The 11,804-nt window shown below is 34.7% G+C and overlaps 1 protein-coding gene across 1 annotated transcript; it reads left to right on the forward strand.

Annotated features, from left to right (window-relative positions):
- The first annotated feature begins 919 nt into the window (after nt 1–919).
- Nucleotides 920–3,266, forward strand: LOC110701544. The gene is made up of 2 exons (XM_021879178.1): nt 920–2,088; nt 2,180–3,266. Exons 1-2 carry the CDS (start codon nt 920–922, stop codon nt 3,264–3,266), a joined length of 2,256 nt encoding a protein of 751 aa, XP_021734870.1.
- Nucleotides 3,267–11,804: the final 8,538 nt, after the last annotated feature.

Raw genomic sequence — 11,804 nt, forward strand, 5'->3', positions numbered from 1 at the left:
CAGTGAGGAGAAAAGCCCTCACGAGTAAAAATAAGGGTGTAAAAAAAATACCCGAGCATTACGTTAGTGAGGGAAAAAACCCTCACCGTTGAGAGCTATGGAAAACGCACAAGAGTTGAGGGGAAATACTCGTGAACAGTAACCAGTGGGCCCCACTCGTACACGCATCTTTCCTTTTTTTTCCTTTCTGGCTTGCAAAACGACGTCGTTTTGCCTTAAAGAAGGGCGAAACGACGCCGTTTTGAGGGGCAAAAAGGGAAAAAAAAAAGAGGGGGCAGCTGGCCTGACGTGCGTCAGACCCAGCCAATGGGGATGCGACACGCGTCAGGCTTTGTCCTTCCAACCAATCAGATTTTTTTGCTTTTATTACAACGGTTATATTTTTGTAAGGTAAATATAACCATTGTAATTATAAAAAAACAAAAACAAAATTCACCAACGGATAGATTTTTTTTTTCTCTATAAATAGACATGCATTTTGATATATTTTGATATACTTTCAAAAAACCTATAAATACTACAAATTTCCTTCTTTTCCCAATTTCTTTGAGTTATTTTCATCATTTTTATTATTATTATTATTCGTAAAAAAAAAAACCCTCAGTTATTATTTAGTATTATTATTATTATTATTATTATTATTATTTTTATTATTATTATAATTATTATTATTATTACTAGTAGTAGTAGTAGTAGTGTTAATTTAAAAAAAGTAGTAGTTTTATTGGTATTCTTATAATTATTAATAATTTCTTTATTATTATTTCTGTTAAATTTATTAATCCTTGAAAAAAATCGTATTATTATATTGTCAAAAAAAAGTATTATTATTATTATTATTATTATTATTGTTATTATTATTATTATTATTATTATTATTATTATCATTATTATTATTATTATTATTATTATTTTGCTAATGGATCCTAACAAACCAGATTTTTCTAATTATTTTTCTGATTTGGGTGATGATTTTGTCACTAACCCTCGATTTCAAACCTTCCTTCAACGAATAGCTACTCAATATCCACCGCAACAAACACCTCCTCAATTTCCACCACAACAAACACCTCCTCAATTTCCACCACCACATTCACCTCCTGTTTATCAAGGGAGCAATTCTCAATATGAAGATGAAATGGAAGAAAGTGTTCCAGATACTCCACAATACCCTCCACCTCCTCCAAGAGTGTCTGTCAATCAAAACCAACCACTTACAAAAGGGAGTCGAATGTGGTCTGTTGCGGAGGATGAAACTCTTATTGGTTTGTATCTGCAATTCAGTGAAGATGCAATTGTTGGTACAAACCAAAAAGCATCTGTGCTTTGGAGAAAAATTTCAGCGGCATATGATGAAGCGCAGGCTGAGAAACCTCACATTCTACCACCAAGACCTTTGAGGAGTTTGGAAAGTCGTTGGAGAAGGATGGCAGCTGATTTAATACAATGGAGTAGCTGCTATGACGAAGCAGGAAGGGTTACAGGAAGTGGCTACAACGAAGAAGATCGAATTAATAACGCCAGTAAGTTATTCTATGCTTCCTCCAAGCCTACTCAACATAATTTTAATTGTCACCATGGTTGGGAAATGGTTAAAAATGACCCAAAGTGGAGGACAAAACTTAGGTGGGCGTTGTCAAGAGAGGAAAGATTAGCTGTAGGTGATGCCGTCGAAGATGATAGTAGTGGCAGTGATAAGCGATGTAGAACCGTAGAGGAAGGTGATACACCATCCACGGGTTTCTGTTCTGGAGGTCTTCCTCGACCCGATGGTGTTAAAAAGGCAAAGGCCAAGCGTAATAAGGGAAAAGAAGTGGCTTCTGATTCTTTAACCATTGGTGAGCAAATGAAGCAGAATAATGCCTGTAGGGAAACAGAGGCACAAATACGGTTGAAGAAGTTGGATTTTGACATGGAAAGGGAGAGGAGGAAACAAAAACAAGTCGAAATTCAACAAAAACAAGTTGACATACAAGAGAGAAGGCTGAACTATGAAATGCTGCAAGATCTACTTTCAAAGGGTACTAATCTAACTCCCGATGAAGAGGCCTACAAGGAGGAATTACGTGCAATGCTATATGGTAGAAGGCACGTGTGACTTGGAGATGCAATGTGTTGGCTTATGTTTTATTTAGTTAATGTTAACTTTATGTTTTATTCAGTTAATTTAATGTACTAGTGTTTATTTGGTGGTTGAGGGGGATCAATTCTTCCAGCAACGTCGAAATGCAGCTGGGAAGCTTGGTTTATCACCGTTGCAGAAATGCACCGCTGCAATAAGAATGTTAGCGTATGGCGTAGCCGCAGACGCTGTGGATGAATATTTACGTCTCGGCCAAACAACCTCTAGGCAGGCATTGCAACATTTCTGTCAAGGGGTTATTTCACAATTTGAAAGTGAATATCTACGAAAACCTACAGATGAAGATTTAAGGAGAATCCTTCATCAAAATGATCTGCGTGGTTTTCCAAGGATGATTGGTAGTATAGACTGCATGCATTGGGAGTGGAAGAATTGTCCTACTGCTTGGAAGGCACAATATGCTGGTCGTAGCAAGAGTGCAACTCTCATTCTTGAAGCTGTTGCTGATCAGGATCTATGGATTTGGCATGCGTTCTTTGGAATGTCTGGGTCATGTAACGATTTGAATGTCCTTTACCGTTCACCGGTATTTGATGATGTTTTACAAGGTCATGCACCACCCATAAATTTTACGGTTAATGGACATCAATATGAGTTGGGCTACTACTTGGCCGATGGGATTTACCCGAGATGGCCAACTTTTATACAGGGTATAACACATCCTCATGTTAGAAAAGACAAGTTGTTTGCTGATCAACAAGCAGCAGTTCGGAAAGACGTCGAACGGGCTTTCGGAGTTTTACAAGCTAGGTTCGCTATACTACGACAACCAGCACTTGCATACGACGAAGATATTCTCTGTGATATTATGAAAGCCTGTATAATAATGCACAACATGATCGTCGAGGATGAACGACACAACTACGCACGTGCAGATGTTTTGAGACGATACTACGAAGAAGATCGACCACAACGTACGGTGAGGCGGGCAGACCCGAGCACAAGTGCCACGGTGTTTAACAACGAGCCATTTGAATTCAACGTCGGGCGACCACCCAACATTGATTTCAACACGTATTTGGAGAGAAGGATTTCCCTTCGTGATAGAGAAATTCATTCATCTCTGAAACAAGATTTAGTGGAGCACATATGGCAGAACTTTCGTCATAATGCGGTTGAATAAATAATTTTTTAGTTTGTTATTTGTAACCGTATCGTTATTTATGTTTTAATACTCGTGTTTGTATTTTATTTTAGTAGAACCACTTTTATCTAGTTCGTAATTGTACCGTTATTTAACATCCCATGTGTTTGTATTACCGTTATTGAAGTTCCCATGTGACTATTTAATGTGTTCATTACAAAAATGTGCTACTAATTCAAATGTTAAATTATAAATAAAACGTAATTGAAAAATAAAAAAAAATTATTAATTATAATTAAAACGTAATTGACAAATAAATAACAATCTTATTAAGTTATAATTGAAACGTAATTGAAAAATAAATATAAAAATTATAAATTTTTATTATATTATTTTTAAACGTAATTGAAAAGTAAATATAAAACTTATAAATTGTTATTAAATTATACATTTTTATTAAATTATTTTTAAATGTAATTAAAAAATAAATTATTTTCACATATTTTAATTGTATTTGAAAATTAAATATGTAGTATAAACATTATTTCAAAATAAAGATAAAATAAAAAGATGATGTGTATTATGGTGGGGTATAGTAAATAGTGGAGGAATAAGTGATGAGAGGTTTTTTTTTCTCCTCATTGATGTAGTGAAAAAAACATTTGATGAGAGAAATTGTATGGGAGGAGTGAGAAAGTGGGTAGAGAGAGATTGAGAGGTTTTTTTTTTCCTCACTGCTGATAGTGGTCTAAGGGGGGCTACGGTAATGCATTTCTGTCCTTTTGGGGGGGAAATTTACGGGCCTAACTTATTTACCCCAATCCAGATAGAAGCAAAAGCCCACAATTATTACCTCATTAACTATTACCGACTATTACCCCCCCTATTTCACCCAATCCAGGCGGGCCCTTAATAAAAACTTTAATCATGGTTAACAATTACTCCCTCCGTTTTCAAATACTTGCTCCACTTTCCTTTTCCGACCGTTTTTAAATACTTGCTCCATTTCCTTATTTGAAAACCTTATACAATATTTAATTAATTTCTCACCCAGTGAACCCAACATAAATCATATTCTTTTATTTTCATATTCTCTCTCCTCCAATTCTCTCCAATACTTTTGTTTTATACAATTTTTTATTTTTCCACCCACCCCACTACCTCCATATTTTATTACTTTCTCCAATTTCTCCTAAAAATCCTCGCATGGAGAAATGGAGCAATTATTTAAAAACGGAGGGCGTAAAATATTATTCTTTTTAAAAAAAACAATTAAAATATATTTTTTAAAAAAAACAAGTCAATCCCCACCCACATTCTGGTCCTCTTCAACCACCGACCCACCGCTACCACCTCCTTCCCCGACGCCAGTGCGCCCAGATCCCTTCCCTCGGCGTCGACATTGACCCGACGCCGGTGCGCCCAGATCCCTTCCCTCGGCGTCGACATTGACCCCCTCCCCCTATCCTCGCGTAGCCCCCTTTCCCTTCCCCATAACCACTAACGACCCTCCCCCAAATCTCCTTTCCTTCCACCACGAAATCCCTTAAAACCCATCCCCTATCTTCGAAAAAATTCTAATCGAACCTTGCTAGGGTTTCGGTTAAGGATTTCGAAGGTGGGCGACGGGTATTAGGTGGTTTTGTGGGCGGAGGAAGGGGATTACGAGGATGTGGTGGTCAGTAGGGCTGGCAAATGGATCAGGTCGGGTCGGGTTCGTGTTCGGGTCAGTTCAATTTCGGGTCGAATACCCCTAACCTGAACCTGATCCATTTAACTTTTCGGGTCAAAAAGCTCAACCCTAACCTGGTTTTTTCGGGTTCGGGTCAACCCGAATCTGACCTGATTTTTTTTTTTTATCATTTTACTTCCGATTATGAATTTACTTAAAATTTCAGATCTAATATTTCCCATTTCAATTTTAAATATTAAATCTTAATTTTATAAAGAAAATCATTAATAATCAAATTGATACCATCACAAATTAAAAGTGTAGATCATAAAGAGTCTTGGATGATAAAATACCAAATTAAATTACATTACATAAGATCTAAAATTAAAAAAACATAAACATGTCTCCAATTTCAATGATTTGCGGAGAGGTTGATGCTTGATGTTGCTAGATCGATTAAGCGGCAACGATGAGGTGAGGCCGATGAAGCAAAGAAAGCGTGATGTGATGGTGGTGGAAAAACGCCGAGGGATTAACACAACTACTGCCATTAAAAATTAAACAACCATTATATAACACAAACAATTATTTAACACAAACATGTAAAACAAAATTTAACAAAAGAAATCAGCAACAACAAATCTACAACCGAATAACAATTCAACATAAATTAACAACCATAATTAGCTGTAAAATTGTATTCTAACATGAACAAACTGTAATTTTCAGAAAACTAATACATAAAATAAAAAAAAAAATACCTTGGATTGATGAAGGAGAGGTTGAGATAGCGCGAGGAAGTGTAGATTGATGAAAAGAATTCAAGGATTAAATAGAAATTAAGGGTTTGAAAAAGGTTGGAGAGGGTTTTAGGGAATGAAGAGAGAGAAAATTTAAGAGAGAGAATGGAGGAGAACTGAGAACGGCTGAGTGATATTGAGAAAGAATAGAGGAGTTTAGGGTTTTTGATGTTATAAGGTGGGCTCATTTCGAATTTGAGTTGGGATTATGATTTATGTAGGCTTTTAAAAAAATTTCGGGTTATGTGGGTCAATTTCGGGTTGGGATTTTCAACCTTAACCTAACCCATTTAAATTTCAGGTCGGGTTCGTGTCAACCCATTTAAGTTTTCGGGTCGAAAACCTCAACCCTAACCCGCTATTTTCAGGTTGGGTTCATGTCGTGTTTTCGGGTCTGTAAGGAATAATTTCAAGTCTTAAAAATCCCACTAGCTTGAACCCCACTGTGATCATACATTAAAGTACGGTGGCGTCCAAAAGGGAAGAAGATAGAGCAAAAGAGTCGCCAACAAGTTTTTAAGGAACTTGTAAACCGTTCACGAGGTGAAGGTTACACCCCTTAACAATCCAAGAGATCGTCAACTCCATAAGGTCATGAACCAAATAAGGGTTCGGGGATGATGGTACAAATCCAACCTAAAAGAGATTGAATCCGCCCTAATAATAGGCCTCTACTTTATTCTGATCGTATTCATGTGCGCTTTCTGACTAACATACAATCAATAGATTAACCCTAAACCTGTTTAATCTATGTTGGTTGAATATAATGCACAAATAAACTATTATTGGCGATCACTTGAATTATAATCACAATTAACCTAACAAGATTATTAATTATCTTATTAAGCGAGATTGCAAGTACAAATTCCCTTTAAACATGCAATAAAAGGTGATCAAGCAATAACAATATAAAATAATATGTATCAAGCAACATAATAAATAATCAACATCATTAATAATAAAAATATCAATCATAATAATCATGTTAAAGCATAGCAAGATCCTAGGCATACACTAACAAGATTAATAACAAACTCTAGCATGTCACTAAGCAATAAAAATCAAACCTTTAGCCCTAACATGATACTAACAATCATAAATATTAGGAAGAGAATAAAAGGCATCATACTTTTAATCATACTTAATATTAAAGTTACCCTAAACATGATACTAGGAATCAAAATAACAATCTAAGCATGATTTCTATATCATAATATCAATTAAACCATTAAAGTACTTACTTGGATGCCTTGTACCTCTTTCTAATTACAAAATACACACGTTAGTAACTTCAAGGAAAAATAATAATCAAAACAATTAAATTAAATAATTGAAATAGAGATTTGGGACCAAACCCTCAGAAATTAAAACCTTTCACGTCTAGGGCGAAGGCAACTTCGAATATGGATAGGTGTTTCTAGATCTTGCGAATGCGGAATTTTGTATTAAAAAGCAAAGTTTAGAAAAGAATACTAGAGAATAATCAAGAAAATCTTGATGAGAGTTGGTGAATGATAGATGTAGATGATGAATGAAGAGAATTAATGAATGGTAATTGATTATGAAAACGAAGTTTTTGATACGATATTTATAGAGAAAATCATCCAAAAAAGATAATTTAACAAAACAGAGTCTGAAGATCGCAGAAACACATTGGCGCCAACCCTGGCTAACTGGCGCCAGGCACCAGTGGCTAGCGCCAGGCGCCAATGGCTAGCGTCTGGCGCCAAGCCTGGTTCCAGGCGCCAAGGCCTGGGGATGGACGCCAAAGTGGTTTTCCACGCGTTTTCGAAAATCTGATAAATTTCCAGTACTGGAAGATAAAATAATATAATTCCATCGAAAATGCTATTTGATCTTAATTAAAACTCTAAAGAGTCCTAATTGAATTAGGAATGAAAAAGAACCTTCTAGAATGTTCTAGAAGACTAAAACCATTCCTAATTGCATTAGGAATGTTAAATTATATTAGGCCCTCCCCTAGATCATTAGGCCGTACTTACAGCTCAAACCGGGCCCAGTTTAGTAAATTGGCCATAACTTCCTCAATATTCATCGGAATTGGGCTTATAATATATCGTTGGAAAGGTCTTTGCAAGCCCCATCCAACTACACCACTATTGGACCCATATCATGGACCAACCAAACTGGATTGGCTGTTTTCTTAAAATAAACTTTTCAAAAACAGAGAAAAGAGAAAAGAATTAAAACTTTCCGCAACACTAGACCTTTCCACACTTTCGTTTCATTCGATTATGATTCGACGTGAAAGGAACTCATTACTGGTTTTGGGTTTGGGGAGACACAAATGGGTGTCTACAGGGTCGGGTCAGGTTTTGCCAGCCCTAGTGGTGAGGGGGAAGAGGCAAAGTATAGGGGGTCGGCGCCCGGAGGCGGGATTAGGCGCGGCCGGCGCTGGAGGGCGAGATAGAGGTGGCAGCGGTGGCTGGTGCGTGGGGATTGGTTTATTTAAAAATAAATAAATATAATAATAATCTTTTAAAATTAAAAACATAAAAAAATTAAATTAAATTGTTAAACCATTAATATAATGACATGTGTCCCATATAACCTATTAATCAGGTTCATAACCGATCATGACTTATTTTAAGCGGATACCCTACATAGTTTGTATTATTTAGAAATAATCAAAAGTTTGACTTGTTTTTGGCGAACCGCTTAAAATTTGTATTATTTTTGATAAATTTTCCTTTTTTTCGGTATTGGTGCAAAATTGAGCCTTAGGGTTCTTATAGTCATTGTGGAAGTCATGAAAGCTTATTGGTATGTCAATTTATTTTTGAATAGCAGTTTTCAATCTTCAAATATTTTAATTTTTGGTGTATCTATTTTTGTAGCAATGTATTTGTTAAGTAATGGAGTACTAAGATAGAAGAATAGATTATAGGAAAATTTGTCAGAAAAAACCTTTTAAATGCCTCTTTTGCAAGAAAAACCTTTTTAAAGCATTCTTTATTAAAAAAAACAACCACGATCACTTTTTTTGTTGAATGAAACTTGGGCCCTCTTTTCAGGCATTGACTAACACTTTCAGGCGTTGACTCATTTCTTTTACTACTTGCTGCCACTTGTTTTGATAATTGCACTCCCCCTATTACTTATTCCCTTTATTTTCCCTCCAATGTATTTCCTCTCTATTCTCTCTCTCCTTTTCTCCATGAATGCTCTACAACACTATCACATCAAATTGGGTTTTTCTATCTCTCTCTCAACTTGCCATAAAAAACTTCAACAATAACTTGAGGTAAGTATTAAGTAATTAGTTTTATACTTGAAATTCGCCCAGAAAAACTGGGGTTGTTTGTAGACAAGTAAGCGAACTCATTTGACGAAGGAAGACGGCGCTTGGACGCAAAACAACGTTTCCCCAATTTCGTAGTGTTGTACAAACCCAGTTATGTTCTTCATTTGCTGAATTTGCGTATAAATTGTTAGGTTTTATCACCAAAAATCGACATAAAACAAACATAATTAACCTAATTGTTGTTGGTTGTTTGATGATTTTGAGTTGTGATGGGTTAAATAATACATGAAAATTGGTTTGTATTGCTGAAAATTTTGTTTGGAATTGTGAAATTGTTGCCCTATTGTTGAATTTCTGAAAATTTGTTTTTGTTGGTGAAAGAATGAGGGAAAAAACGTAAATGTGGGCTGCAAGTAGGAAAAGAAGTGAGTCAACGCCTGAAAGTGTTAGTCAATGCCGAAAAAGAGGGCTCAGGTTTCATTCAACAAAAAAAGTGATCGTGGTGGTTTTTTTTAACAAAGAATGCTTTAAAAGGTTTTTTCTTGCAAAATGAGGCATTTAAAAGGTTTTTTCTGACAAATTTTCCATTATATTACTTCATAGATGAATAATTTATTTTATCTTCTATTCCAAAGCTGAACTTCTTCCTGTGGTGTGAATAGGTCTCCTATGATTAACCTTTGATGCATGTATTACAATGTTGATCGAGTATTGATCTATGTGTCTTGAGGTTTTTATTCTTTCTTAAAATTGTGATTTTGATGTGAGATTTATTTTCCCTACTGTGGTGGTTAATGTATAGTCGTATTGACTATTCTGGATTAATGTAAAGTATGGCAATAGTGCCATGATTGTCTTGATGAATTGCAAGTTCTACTTTGATTTACTTCTGAATTGGGCAAACCATTTGCTCACTAAAAAAACAAAATCGAAGCAGTTACCCGGGGCATCGCCCAGGTGACACACTAGTTTAGTATGAAAAATATGTATATAAAATCCTTTTGCTTTTAATTATTCTCATTTAACTCTACTAGGGTATTCTACGCGCGCGAAAGAGTTAGTTGTTGCATAGAAGTTGTATTAGCGCGTAGTTACACCTTTGGTTTGGGTGGTAGATCTGGTAGTTTTAATACGTACTATTTGGTTTATGTGCCTATATAGTGGTTTTGTAGAAATATAATAAAAGCCACCAAAATCTGTAATGATAATTATTTTTTAAAACCCTCAAAAGTTTGATAGTGTTATTTCGAAATTATTATTAAATAACAATTAATTGATTTGCATCCCTTCATATCTTAAGCTAGTTTAGAACTCTTAATTGATTTGCATGATTCAATAATACTTAACGTTTCTTTCTTCAAATAATTTTTTTGTCATACGGAGTAATAATATGTGAAATGTTCATTGTAGCTACAAACTTAATAATGTAAGTTCAATGTTCTACGACCATCTAATATCTATATCTGTACGTATCTAATACTAAAACAATAACTACTTAGTTATATTTTTCTTCTTAAATTCTCTCCATATTTAAATACATTTTTTTCTATCATCGATTTTAGGATTTTAAAGTTATTTTTACCTCTTGATAACATCTGCTCAAATATCATTATTTAATATGAATGTCATTTAAATTCCACGTTGTTTATGTGTGTGCCATCAAATATTGTACAATTAAAAAGCTAATAAAACTTAACAATATTTGTAATAATTAAAGGACAACAAAATTGTAAATAAGAAAAGCAACCACGAAGGAGTAAAAATAAATCATCTCGTGGTAATTAACAAAGTCTTCGAACATACAATTTTTTTTCCTTTTTAAATAACAATAATACATATGAAGTACAAAACATTATAATTTTTTTATTTAAAAAAAAGGCATTACAAGTTTTTGTTAAAAAAAATTGTATTAATTGATGGTATGTTTAATGAAAAAAACCCAATTAAATATATTAATGAAAGTAAACATATTAATGAGGGTAAAAAAAAGTAAATATACATTTTTGTACATATTTTTTAGGGTATAGTTGGTAGCACACTATTCCTAAGAGTTATTTTCTACTTTTTATAAGATAGGGATATAGAAGATTAAAACTATAAAACAAATAACCTAGAGGGTAATTTGTCAAATCGTCTTCATAAAAAGGATATATAAAGGGTGTTGTTATTCGTCGCTCCCATTTTACCGGGTAACACTCCCTTTTTGTTTTGAAATTCCAATTTTACCCCTAATATATAAATACGGTTTTTTCCTTCCCGACCAACATTTCTCACTTTCTTACTTCTCTCTCTAACTCTCTTACTCTCTAAAACACTCTAAAAATTTTTTAAAAAAAAATTCAAAAATTTTTCTTCATTTTTTAAAAAAACAACAATCATCAAAAACACAAAAAAAATGGGTGATTCGAGGCGGGTTAGGCTGAATTTCGGAGGGAGGAGCTTCGGCGGCGCTGGTGGCAGCGACGGAGGCGGCGGCGACGGTGGCGACGAGGTAATTTTTTTTTTTTTAATTACAGATCTAGGAACTTCCGCCCAAAAAATTCCGGAAGTTCCATGGAGGATCCGCCTGGAATTTCCGGATCCTCCATGGAACATCCGGAATTTTTAGGCGGAAGTGACATCCGCCCAGAAATTCCGGATGTTCCATGGAGGATCCGGAAATTCCAGGCGGATCCTCCATGGAACTTCCGGAATTTTTGGGCGGAAGTTCCAATTTTTTTTTTTTTTGTTTTTTTTTTGCCCGTTAATAATATGGTTTTGTTGATTTTAATTATTAATAATATGGTTTTGTGTTATTATTATTGTGATTATGGTTATTGTTGTTGTTGTTAATTTGTATT

The sequence above is a fragment of the Chenopodium quinoa genome, unplaced genomic scaffold (genome assembly GCF_001683475.1).
Source record: "Chenopodium quinoa cultivar QQ74 unplaced genomic scaffold, ASM168347v1, whole genome shotgun sequence".
NCBI classification, from domain to species: Eukaryota; Viridiplantae; Streptophyta; class Magnoliopsida; order Caryophyllales; family Amaranthaceae; genus Chenopodium; species Chenopodium quinoa.

Coding starts and splice junctions, on each gene's coding strand:
- LOC110701544 (XM_021879178.1), top strand. CDS start 920: ATGGATCCTAACAAACCAGATTTTTCTAATTATTTTTCTGATTTGGGT. Junction 2,089..2,179: donor GCAATGCTATATGGTAGAAG/GCACGTGTGACT, acceptor TTAATGTACTAG/TGTTTATTTGGTGGTTGAGG.